Source organism: Chanos chanos, chromosome 14 (genome assembly GCF_902362185.1).
Source record: "Chanos chanos chromosome 14, fChaCha1.1, whole genome shotgun sequence".
Classification (NCBI taxonomy): domain Eukaryota; kingdom Metazoa; phylum Chordata; class Actinopteri; order Gonorynchiformes; family Chanidae; genus Chanos; species Chanos chanos.
In genome coordinates this window covers 3,967,660-3,980,582 of record NC_044508.1, presented here as the reverse complement: position 1 = coordinate 3,980,582, position 12,923 = coordinate 3,967,660, and the positions used below count along the sequence as shown (strand labels likewise).

Here is a 12,923-nt window from a genome sequence, read left to right as displayed (position 1 = left end):
CAGAGAACACTCCCAAAATCGAGTTCCATTCCAGCAAGACTTTAATAATCTCCAGCTGGACATATTTACAGAGAAAAGAAGGTTCGTTATTTGTAGTGGTCATTGTTGTGTGGTGTTATGTTAATTACAAAGTCCAATGCTATCTCTTATCTGTGTTTGGACCAACAGTGCAAACAATACAGTAAGTACTACTGAGTCAGAGACATATTTCACTGGTCATATAAGCTGCATTTCACTGACTTTATACAATCTAACTCAAGGCAGAGGAGAGATCAGAGTCAAGCACTCTTGACGTATTGACAGTATCTACTCGTAAGTGTTTCCACAAAATGAAGAATAAACATTTCACACATAAATGAAAAAATATACTTCTTAAACGCTAGGTATTGTTATCCTTGAATTCAAACTATCAATAACAAGAGAGTGATACTGATGCAGCTGTTTATGTCCCATTTAAATCATACTTATTTATTTATTTATTTTTACTGCTATTGTCCTACTTGAAGACAAACAGCCTTGTAAAAAACATGGGCCGACTTAGGCTGTCTGACATTTTCAGGGGCCCTTTTGGAGCAGTAAACATGCCCGTGTGATATATATATAGGAGAATCTGGACAAGCAGTCACATATAAACAGGAATGCTGAGAGGGGGAGAGAAAGAGAGAGAGAGAGAGGGAGGGAGGGAGGAAAGAGAGATTGTGTGCGTGCATATGAGTGTTACATGGAGACAGTAGGACAGAGGGAGACAAGGCAAGAGAGGATGTGTGACAGTATGTGCGTGTGTACCTGCAAGCATGCATGGGCACATGGGACTGTATGTACCTGTGTGTGACAGAGAGAGAGAGAATGACATGGGGTTTTTATAGAACTGGCCTGTAGAACACTTCTCCACTGTTGAGTCTACGGATCAGCTCTTTCCACAGTAAGTCACTCTCCATCTGAGCTCCCTTCATAAAACCCCGGTTCTCCTGGGCCCGGCGGGACAGGTACGGAATCACCTCGTTTACCGGACCGTACGGAACGTACTTGTACACCGGGAAACCCGCTTGGCCTGTAGACGGACACAGTAAAACCAATAACATACAAGAAGACAATCAGAGAATGTTCTCGCAATAAACAACAACCTCTGAGGGTTTTTTCTTTTTTTTATCTCCACTTAATAAGAGTAAAGTGTCAACGAAAACTGGACAAAGTTTGACATGACAATAATTTCAGTAATAGCTGTGAGGAGTTATAAGGCAAAATGGAAATCGGGAATCATAAACTGTTTTGCATACAGCAATAGCTTTATCTGTGTTTCTAATTTCCTCTTAAGTCTGATTTATTTCCACAAGAGGAGCTTTTTTTTTTTTTTTTTTCTTTAAGCTCTAATCTTACAGTTATCTCTTCTTATCAGAGCACCGATAAGCTCGTAGGCCCGTTCGGGTCGAGTCAGAACACAAGCTGGAATACAGTACGATGGGAGGGTAGCCAAAGGGTTGCTCTGGGCTTAAGTACATCACCCACAGAGAACATGCAGTGTCAGAGAGACTGTGATGCTATCTTCCAGTTCCAGACTCACCGAGTGGGAAGCTGATCTGATCACACATCCCCAGCAGCTGCCCAAAGTAGACCATCTTATCGGAGGGCTCGAGGCCCAACTCACTCATCCTACACGAGAACAAACAACACACACACACACACACACATCACACACACACACACACAAACAAACACAAAACAAAACAAAAACAAAAAAACCAAAACAAAATAAGACAAGGTTTAAACTGAACAGCACCTCACTTAGCCCTGACAATGTACGACACGGGTCATAAGACGTGATATGATATTCCTGTGCCCACAGTAACACAGAATGGCATCTTTGTCATCAAACAAAGGTGAGAACACCGGACATTGTGACAAAGAGAACAGTGGTTGCTATGCAACGTGTTCCATCAGTGACGTCACAAAGCAGACGGTCACAGAAACTACTGATTCATAACTCCTTGTGACAAGTGTTTTTGTGACATGAATAAGTATCAGTGATAATTCATTATGACCACATTAAAGGTAAAATTCAGCAACTACATTCTGAGTCTTCTGTCACAAGTGCCTTTTATAGCCATTGTATAAAAGCCACCAATATTCATTGACCTCAAAATAGAAATTTCCACTACTGCAACTGAAATGAGTCTGATATAATTTTAGTCTAAGGGTTTGATGCAGCTGCTGTGCCCTGTGTGTGTGAGTGATTTCAGCTTTGTGCCCTTGCTCAAACAAATCTCACTGTCATTCTGCATGCTGGTCTGTGATAAGCCTTACCTCCTCAGGGTGAATTTCACTGTGTCCACATTGTGGGATGCCACCATGACATTAGCTTTTCTGTTCTGACCAATCTCCTCCAGCACATAGTCAATGCACCTTGTGGGGTATACGCAAACACCAACACACACACACACACACACACACACACACACTAAGTTTCTCGGTCATCTAAGATCCGACAGAAATAACTTAGTAATTCGATTTGTTTCATTCTGGCACTATCGCTGTGTAGTGCGTGGATCCACGTGCGTGTTTGACGCTGGTTCGCTCAATGCCAAATTAAATTGAGGGGAAATGAAGAGGAATCATTCTCGGGGTGAAATTCAATCAAACTGCCACTGAGGCCGTGTGTGTGTGTGTGTGTGTGTGTGTGTGTGTGTGTGTGTGTGTGTGTGTGTGATTGAAATAGCTGTCCCCTTCACCGCAACGTGCAGACGTGCCACTGCACACTTCTCCCACCTCTGACGAGCAAGAACAAAACCAACTTTCTTCATTTGTGCAGCGGTCAATTGATTTGGACGGCAGTTCAGGTTTCGGGCGAGGTTTCTGACTGAACCACACACAGGCCAGAGTGGGAATTTGGGTCTTACTTGTGGTACATCTGGTTTGTGGACTCGTAGTTTGGGTTTATCGGGTCCTCGTATCCGATCTCTTCTGCCCTGGCCCTCTCCTGGTGCATGTATGCTCCACGGACCAGCTTCGCACCGAAGAACCAGCCCTCTCTCTTCGACAGCTCGACATCCATGGAAACGTTATCAAAAGCCTCCTGTTACAGGATGAGACAGTTGGATTAAACAAAAAATGCAGAACAGCCATGTACAAACTCTTTTGAAACAAAAATCTAAATCTACACCAAAACAAAAAAACAAAAAACATTTTCAACCAAAGATTTATCCAGTAATGGTGCTTCTTTTCCAAAAAAAAAAAAAAAAAAACTGGCAAAAACATTATGCTTGAGAATCCATTCTAAGCCTAATTAGGGTCCTGGAGGGTACTGGAGCCTATCCCTGCATTCGCTGGGCGAAAGGCAGGGAAACACCCTGGACAGGTCGCCAGTCCATCGCAGGGCAGACACACAGACAAACACATTCATGCACACATTCACACCTAGGGGCAATTTTAGTTATCTCCAATTTGCCAGAAACCGGAGCTCCTGGAGGAAACCCACACAGACAACGTGTAAAATACACACAGAAAGGACCCTGGCTGCCCAGTTGGGACTCAAACACAGGACCGGCTTGCTGTGAGGCGACAGCGCTACCCACTGCGCCACCATGCTGTCCTGTCTGAAGATCCTCTTTTTTTAGTCCCAGTTTTTTCTTTTATCTTATGTCTGCAGGTCCATATCATTTCATTTTGAAGAGTCTGCAGCCCAGGTGCTCATTATAAGAGAATTATTGAGTGAAGCTTAATAGTCACTGTAATAGTAACTGGTCGAGGAGTTGGATAAGGCAGCCCATTTTCCAATGGACCGTGGAGCTGCAGGAAGTAGATTGTTGGGTAACTTTATCAGTGGAAACATTAAAAGGAGAGCTTCTTAAATGACTTGAGAGAGAACTTGGTGATAAAGCAATAGCTTCCGGGCTCGTGTTTCTATTAAGCCTCATGGTGGGACTTTACGGTCAGTCCATTTTTATGTTCAATTAAGGAAAAAAGGAACCACTACTTTTCACCTGCTCGGCACTGTCTGTCTGGCTGTTTTAATCGGTCTTTAACCTGGTCAGTGATGCTTGCCATTTACCCTGTTACATATGTTAAACACATGCAGATGCAGATGGAGCGCATTTCAGCATTTTTCAGCAATATCTTTACGATGACCCAATATCATCATAGGTTTCCTCCGGGACACTACAAGGGCCTCGTTTTTGCTTATAGCAAGCCTAACGATGTTTCATGATTGGCTGACAAAGCATTACGTCATCTGGTTTGAAGCTAATGTTTCTACAGCAAACCTACTCAGATATACTTTAAGAGTTTAAGTCAGTCATCGTAAAGAGTCCCAGGGCTAAGTCATGCCGATACACACACACACTTCTGGTTTCCACACAGTGGAATCTGACCTTCAGGTAGCACTGGTACGTGTTAAAGATGACAGGTTTCTCCTTGTTGAAGATCCTCTGCATCTCCAGGGTGAGTCTGCTGATGGCAGGTTGGAAGTAGGTTTGCTCAGCGTCCACCATCAGCCGGACTCGGTTTTCCACGGCATGCTGGACCGGTGGGAAAGAAACACTGTGTTTAGTGATGCACACATTAAGTCCCCGCAGTGAACCCCCCCCGCTGCTTCATCACAACATCGGTTTCATGTGTGTTCTGTGTGTTCAAACTAACAGGGCGGAAAACATGTCCTTACAATGACCTACACTACGGTGGACATAGCTTTAGCTGAGAAAAAAAAAAAAAAACAAGCCTTCTCTCTCATTCGTGTTTCTCTCCCATGGATAAATGTCAGAGCCATGACCTGTGACATTAAACATGCATGGTGTAGGACATCAAAGTAAACCGGGAGCGTCTGGAGCCGACGCAGGTTTCGCGCGCGGGTGTCGGCCTTGAACTCACCTTGGCCAGGACGTCCACCCTCTGAAGCATTCTCTTCATTTGTTTTTCCTCTTCTTCTGTGAATTTACTTAGGAGAGGCTCCAACTGACCGGTCTGTTTAAAAAAAAAAAATACAACTGACTAAAACAAAAGTGGTGTGAGCAAACCCTCTGTCTGACAACATACAAATTTACCGGCGCAAACGCGAGATACATCTATGATAAAGACCAACTAAACAGAATTATCCATATTTTTAAGAATCAATGGTTAAACAGAGGGTCTATAAAAAGACTTTCTGCAACTGAATCCCTAGAAGCTTCGGAGTTCATTACAAAATTTCTGTAAAATGATAGTAAATTGCAGACACGTAGCATGCACTAGGTTTGATGCTGCTTGCATAAGGGTACGTGGTGACACAAGCATTTAGGAAGTCATATTTTGGGAGGGATAACTGCATAGCTTTAGGGTCGAGTTTCATTTCCCCTTTTTGTGAGAGAACAAAGTCAAATTTCCACCTCGCTCGCTCTGGACGCACTAATAAGTGCAAATATGGAGTCTGTTGACCATTTCGGTTCAGTTTGTTTACAACATGTTTGCCCTGTTAGGTGAAATTAAAGGCCAGTCTCATAAATTTAATTACTGAAAACGATTAAAAAGTACCCATAGGGCCTGGCAGTCTTTATAGAACCAATTAGATCACGCGAATCAATAATCCCCTTCAATTATTTCCAACACGAGAAATCTGTCTGTCTGCCAGTTCTCCAGGTATCGTGTTTACCTCGATGTTCGGAACAACGAGCAGATCAGATACCTTCGTTCTGTCATCTATCAAGCTGTTCCAGTCCAACATGTCAATGGTACTGAGAGAGCAAAGCACAGTTAGAATTTTGCCTCCATTTCACAGTGAAATCTCATTCAATATCCAGCAGAGGTTTTATATATGCAGTTTCGCAGTTTTGATGATAGTTTTGATGATAACTTTGATGGTCAAGTACGGACACAGCATACAAGATGATACAGAAAGCAAAGACAGAACGAAAATATTGAAGTTCACCATTCTATATCTTACCCCGAGGAGCCTAGTTTCTCCCCAGCAAACCAGCTCTGAATGTCTCCCTTAGCACCCAGTTTTGTCAAGCATTCCTACAGATAAAAGAAGTACTGATATACAACAACTTTATATACAACATAATACACACAGGGCAGCTGTGGTCTAGAGGATGGAGAACCGGGCTCGTGACCAAAGGTGTTGGATGGGTTAAATGCAGAGGACAAATTCACTGCTCGCTGTTCACAGTGTGTGTGTGTGTGTGTGTGTGTGTGCGATCACGGAGCCTTACATTTACATTTACATAATGTGTTCTGTCCTCTTATGGCTAGTCTTATTTTGCCATGAGTGATGGTGTGGGAGCTTTGCCACAATATTTTAAACATACTAAAAACGTTTAGCTGTATCTGTCTCTGACCCCAGTTTGACCAGTTCCAACAATACCTGCAGCTTCTCCACCTCCAGTTTCTGCTCAAGCACCTCCAATCCTCCTTTCCCCTGCTTCTCCGCCAAGAAGCTGAAAAAACGCTTCCATTTCACCAGAACCTCTGAGAACTGGAGCTTTTGGAAAACATGGAGGCAAAGCTGACGTCAACTACACCTGTTGCACAAAGTTTCGCTGCAACGTTCAAAGACAGGGCTTTGAAAAATCACATCAGTAACGACTCAGTGCACGCTGAAAAACGTTCATGTATGTTTTAAAAGGTTTCCGCATTTAAACATGTTACATAAAAGCACATTATGAGCGTTTCTCTAAAACGGACAGCACGTGTCAGTGAGCTACTAGTATCTTTTCAAAGTGCACGTACATAAACCAACTGGCTGAACCCTGATTCGCTACCAATCTTACCAGGAACTGCGGTCGACCCAGAGCGGTCATCTTAATAGCAGAAAAGCCATCTTCAGAGCTTCCACCTGAGTGAACAAAGCCGTTTGTTCTAAAAGCTGCTCAAACAATAAAATTTTAATCCATTCTCCAATTTATGAGGCATACAGAGGTCAGTACGAGTGTCCTTTCAGGAAAACAACCTGGCGGATTCTGTAACTGAGAAAAAAAAAAAACCAAACAAGCAAACAAACAAACAAACAAACAAGGCAGGAGAACAGTGCCTACGTTTTCACATGCAGGGTCATTGGATCTGACCTTAGGGTTAACCCTATGAAGTCGATGTCATCGTCGACAATGATAAGCAACGATAATAATTATGAGGGAATCATTCCACCCTGGAAGCACGAGGCGACTAGCAGTAAGAACTAGTCGAACGTGCCGACTTATGGCTTTCCAACTGTGCCTCTTTATGTTGCTGGGCCAACCAGAAGCAAAGTTATTATAACGTGAATTTTACGTTAACATTATTGCTGGGAATAAAATGTTTACTTGATAAAGACAAGCAGAAAAAAACCAACAACTGTGTTTTCCAGTGAAGACGTCTGGAGTTCTAAAGGTGAGTTTTAAATTTTTGTATATTTGGTGCTGTTGACAATTACATCGTGTCTTATATTTGATAAAATGATGGGTCAAACTTCATCTCTAACAGATTTCAGACGTATATACTGAAAAGAAAAACGATACTTTGCATAAGGGGAAATGGCAGTTCTTTATGTTCTAAACGAACGCAAAATTAAAACTACCCCAGAATGGCCAAAATGACACCAGACTCCCTAAGGATTAAATGACTGAAGTACAGGATAGTACAGACGCATTCAAACTTTTGGTGTGCTGTGTTCCAGTACACTTACATCATTCTCCTCCTTGGGTCCTTAACTTTCTTGCCAAAAGTTGTCAAAAGTGAGTCACTGATTCAAAGCCCCAAAATAATATAAGCCAATACTTTCAGCAGTTACATTTGGGATCAAGGTTACAAGGAGAAAAGTAAAGAGATCATCTGGTGATATTGGGTCGGGGTCTGTCATTGCAAAACTTCAAACCTGTATTTTGGTCAGCACTAACCTGAAGCTTTGACACAGTTGAGAAAGGTTTCCATGTGTTGATCACATTTGGCCTCGTCGGCGTAAAAGTAAGTCCGAGCACTGGTCACCTTTTCCCTGCGGTCTCCGAACTTCCTGTGCGCTGTAAACTTCCTCTCTCTGTGGTCTATCCCTGATGGAGCAATCACGATCGTTATCCCACAGTTACGTCCCAACAAACAGCAAAACCAGGTCACGGTAGTTAGGAGCTAAAACAAACTTACCTGGACTTTCTTTCTCTGAGGCAGACACACACGATCTGGCAGAGAGAGAGAGAGAGAGAGAGAGAGAGAGAGAGAGAAAGAGAGAGGGAGGCATCAAGGCATCATTCTATAAAATGTAGCCTTAATAACTAATCTTCAATGGTGCAATTACATTTTGCAGGATTCCATGGTTTCTCTTCATATAAGGTGTCTCTATAGAGCTGTGAATTTAAACTCCAGTAGTAGTACGCTGTGCTGCACCATAAGTCCACTCCCCATTCAGCATTACAGAATTACAAGTAACATGGGAATACAACTTAACAACTCATACCTGTGCAGGAGTGACTGTGCATCTCCATATAGATTTATGAGGATACACATGCGTTTAAGGGGCACATAAAAGATACAAAATATACTGGAGATGGGGTCTATTAATATAAATAGTGTTGTTAAATAGTCATTCATCTCTAACAGATTTCAGACTTATGTCCCCGAGTTTCAGTTAAACACAGGAGCAGAACAGACTGTCTCTCGAAGTATTCTGACGTTTGGAAAAGGGCAGACTGCCACGCGGGACTCGGCGGATCCAATTTCTCTTCTCCCAGGAGCTTCGCCTCACATTTGCGAGGGGAACTGAGAAACGACCTTTAAAAAGGCTGCGCGAGGCCAAGAGCGCCTCTGACGGTGAAAGTGTTTTGACTGGGATGCCTGCGAGGTCAGTGATGCAAAAGCGTTCGACGTCCGTGCCCGTGCCATGCTTTGAATCCTCTCCACGAGGCTTTGCCACTGCTGACTGCTGCTGCTTAACAGTGCGGTCTCACTATGTCGGCATTACAAATAAAAAAAATAAAAAAAAAAGGTCTTTCGGTTTTGACTTTTTTCACATTGAGGTGAACAAATTACTCGCTGCATGGGTTTAAGGAAAGAACCATTTTGAGAGTTTTGTCTCGATCTGAGTAAGTCATCTGGAGAAATGAAGCATCCTGAAAAGTCTTGAGTTACTTGAGTTAGTAAATCACTCAAAGAACACCAAGACGCCACAGTATGAAAACCTCTATTAGAGATCTAACCATTAGATAGAGCTTTGTGGTTGCTCAAACCCCCATTTGGATGCTCTGTCTGCTAAATACTCTACTCCAAGCCCTGAGACAATGCAGAAAACCCAGACAGAGCACTCTGCGCTGTGCAATGTTATTACCCTACCCATTGGGGTAAAGAATGTAATACAATATTGATGGCATCAGAACCCTCCAAACCATGACCGTAAATTAGTTTTTATTAGCTGATGTACGAGCTGCGTTTCTCTGTGGCCATAAAGTGCATTTCCAATAAATGGCCTGTTCCACGCAACCTCCCCTTTCCCTTTTCACATTCCCCATCTTTCTTTTTTTTTTCCCCCTCTGCACTGAGCCCACACACAAAAAGAGGTATGGCTCCCTCTTCAGTGATAAGCCAGACAGTTTTAAAATGCACAGTGTCCTCTCGGATGTGCGGCAGCAGCAGCAGCAGTACACGTTGGCCTAACATAACCTCAGCATTGGGGGGGGGGGGGGGCCTTTTGAGAAAATGGCACGAAGCTTCAACAGCTGCATCAACTCTGAAAGCAGTGATGAGGCGTCCAAAAAAAAAAAAAGAAAAAAGAAAAAAGAAAAGAGAGAGAGACAGAAAAAAAGGCCCATTTCCTGTATCACGTTTTATATCCCCGTCTCTCGTTTCAACGCGACTCTGACTCGGAGTTTCCCCCGAGTTTTTCTGTGCCCTCCTCTAAGTGCATTTCATTTATATATTCACTAGACAACCTTGTGAGGCGCTTTTGGGTCGGCGTTGGATGTGAAATGTCAGACACAAGAATAAATGATGGTACTTTATGTGAATAAGGCTGTCATTGGGATGATATAAGAGCATCATTACGCTGTCATAACATGTCATAAGGAAGACGGTATGGTAATATAGCTCTTTCAGCCCTGGGAAAGGCAGGGAAAGAGGGAAACGGTCGGAAATTAACATGCAGAGTGTGACTAGAAAACGCCACACACAGTCTCAAAAACACAGTTAGGGGCAGCCAAATACATTTCACGACACTGAAAATGAACGCAAAAAAAAAAAAAAAAACCCAAAAACAAACAAACAATCAAACAAAAAAAAAGGTTAACGTCGCTTTGTCACTTTCTCTTTAACATGCTCTTGAATAAACATTTGCTCTAGGACATTTTCCGTAACACGTCATACGTAAGACAATCTGTCCTGTGATAATCATGTGACAGAATTCCTGAGAACTGAGCACGTTAATAGCCGCCGTGCCAACCAATCAGATATGATGGGCCTTGACGGCATGGACCAATAGGGTAGCAGCACAGTGTTTACATCTGGGAGAGCGGATCAAATCATGCTCTATTTCCGACTGCTTTGAACAAGAACTGAAGGACAGCCTTGGCAAGCACCCTGGTAGTAAGATGCAGAAAAACTGATGTAAAACAAGCTTGATACACCCGAGCAGGGATTCTTATTCCAGCAAGATGAACTCTGTCAGCAACTGACACTGTTTAACGCGCACTCTGAAAACTGATGGAATATTCCCGTTTGCTTATACTAACAACAACGTCTGTTTGTGTCTGAATATTAAAGCGTACTGAGTATTCTGGAAGTGTTGACAAGATTAGAAAAAAAAAAACAAGCAAAAAAAAAACCCTCACTCCATTTCTTTTCTTTCTGCTTCCTCCTGCGTCAAATCCTCCTCCACGCTGTAGTCGAGAACAGCTCCGACCCCGTAGGCCTGGTTTTTCTGGATCAGCGGTTTGATGGACTCATGGTCCTCCCCAGCCACAAACTGGCCATAGAAAGTCATTTTCATCAACTGCTCAAAAGCCTTCTGACCAAGAAGTTTCCTGCTAATGTCCATTATCTGTTGGGAGGAATTGGGAGAGTGGGGGTGGGGGGGGGGGCACAACAGGGACAGAAGCAAGGAAGACCAGAATCCTTAAAGAAATAAATAAATGGCAGTAGTCAATGCACTGCAAAGCTTGTTTACCAGACATTTTGAATCACACTTCATCTTGATTCAATGATGCTTTATTATTAGCAACAATGATGATGTAAATTGTTATTATCAAGGTGTATATATAGACTGCAGTATACAAAGGTGTGTGTGTTCTCAACCATCTGGGACCAGTTCAGACCAATACATTCCAGTAGAAATTTCTATTGGTTTTTCTACTGGGCATTCCAGTAGAAACCAGTTGTGAAAGCAGTTGAATGTGTTTCAATTTCCCTCTAAAAATCAATAGAAACCAGTTGGTTTTCTACTGGTTTTCAGTTGGTTTTCTACTGGTTTTCAATTGGTTCTCTACTGGTTTTCAATTGGTTTTCTACTGGTTTTCTACTGGGATTTTCTACTGGTTTTCAATGGGAATTTCCACTAGGGATAACAGGGAGGCTGTCATAAAGGCTTCGCCAGCATCAGTAAGGGGCAGAATGGAAAGGAAACACGGGCCCATTCACCTTTTGACCTTTAGTACCTAATTTAGTGAGCACTTTATTCGGCAAATTTAGCTACGACACAGCTGAGCAACAACCCCTGTCACTGATCAAAGTATATGTAATTCGTGATGTGACTGAGACAGGAGGAAAACTAGCATGCGCCAATTAACAAAAGTGCCTTTTCCAGATCACTTAAAAACGAAGCATTAGGAACGTGCTTTTCTACCAATCTTTTTTGAACATTAGATTAAGGGCGTCGGAGTCCTCGTGCGAATTCAACCCAATAGGTCGCCATGTTCATGACAGTTTGGAGCTGTTTGTTTGTTTATTTGTATAAGCATTGTTCCGTTTCACACGATGCTTTTTCTCTGTGGTAATGCCACACCAATGACATCACACTGGCAAGACCAGCCAAGGCCGGTTCTAGACCGTGAAATTCGAGACTTTAAATAACCAAATGCAATTTGAACCTACACTAAACATGGCGGGTGCAGGCTTCGCAGGACCTAGCCAGCTACACTTTGACGAGTCATAGTTGCAGTGTAGCTTCTACAGTTGCAGTGTAGCTTCTGACATAAACCTGAATGACACTTATTCAGAGACAATCATGAATGATCATTATCTGTTTTCTGAATTAGCAGTGTTTGCACGCATTCTGATACTATATATACACTGCGAGGCTCAAGAACAGAATAACTACTTGCATACGAGTTTAAATGGTTTATCAATTACTGAAAAGGAATGTTTTGCATAAAGAACGTGTTCTGACACGTATTCATCCCTGCCAGTGGTTCTATTGTTCTCTCACAATAGCTAATTCAGGTTTTATCAGGATATCACTAACACCTACCTCCTTATTCTTATCAACCAACATATCAAATGAGCACAGTTTCAACACCAGCAAACTTCTGAGCAGCTCAAATGTGTCTTTGCTCTTGTAGGCTTCTTGAGTCTGCTCAAAGTCGACAGAGACACTGTTCCCGGGAGACACATCGGTCCGGCTGTCGAACAAGTCATCTTTGGATCCGTTAGGGCTAGTCTGTCCAACCGTTTGTTGGTCGCGCTGAGCTGACGCGAAAGTGGACCGGGTTTTGCCACTGGTACAGACGTTCAGTCTTTTAAACCTCACGTCCAGTCCTGCTCTCGCCAAAACAGGTACTCTCCTGCGGAAAGACATTTGTCTTGATTTTCAGCAGTTGACACCACACATAAGCGACTTTTTGTGGGGATGCTGCACTGTTTGCCGACACACCTCCCAAGGCCTGTCAATTTGTGTACGTTACCTGTAAACCCCGCCCACATGTAAACTGGTACATTTCAGAAGCGCTGGTTGGTCCAGTATCTGTGACGTGACTCCTCACGGAAACATTAGGCACGTGTCATGACAT

The 12,923-nt window shown here is 42.9% G+C and overlaps 1 protein-coding gene across 1 annotated transcript; it reads right to left on the bottom strand.

Moving 5' to 3' along the window:
- Positions 1-860: 860 nt before the first annotated feature.
- On the bottom strand, positions 861-12,712 carry prodhb (proline dehydrogenase (oxidase) 1b). The gene is made up of 15 exons (XM_030791958.1): positions 12,644-12,712; positions 12,386-12,598; positions 10,752-10,960; positions 8,080-8,114; positions 7,839-7,988; positions 6,738-6,802; positions 6,332-6,448; positions 5,909-5,982; positions 5,618-5,699; positions 4,861-4,953; positions 4,365-4,511; positions 2,895-3,070; positions 2,302-2,400; positions 1,562-1,650; positions 861-1,051 (listed from the first exon to the last, which is right to left on the bottom strand). The coding sequence occupies exons 1-15, from the start codon at positions 12,710-12,712 to the stop codon at positions 861-863; spliced, it is 1,809 nt and encodes a 602-aa protein (XP_030647818.1).
- Positions 12,713-12,923: the final 211 nt, after the last annotated feature.

Excerpts from the sequence above, each read along its gene's own strand:
- prodhb (XM_030791958.1), bottom strand. The coding sequence starts at position 12,712 with ATGTCTTTCCGCAGGAGAGTACCTGTTTTGGCGAGAGCAGGACTGGAC. Across the intron at positions 6,803-7,838 it reads CAACTGTGTCAAAGCTTCAG|GTGGAAGCTCTGAAGATGGC; the intron begins GTTAGTGCTGAC and ends TTGTTCACTCAG. Across the intron at positions 1,052-1,561 it reads TCAGATCAGCTTCCCACTCG|GCCAAGCGGGTTTCCCGGTG; the intron begins GTGAGTCTGGAA and ends GTCCGTCTACAG.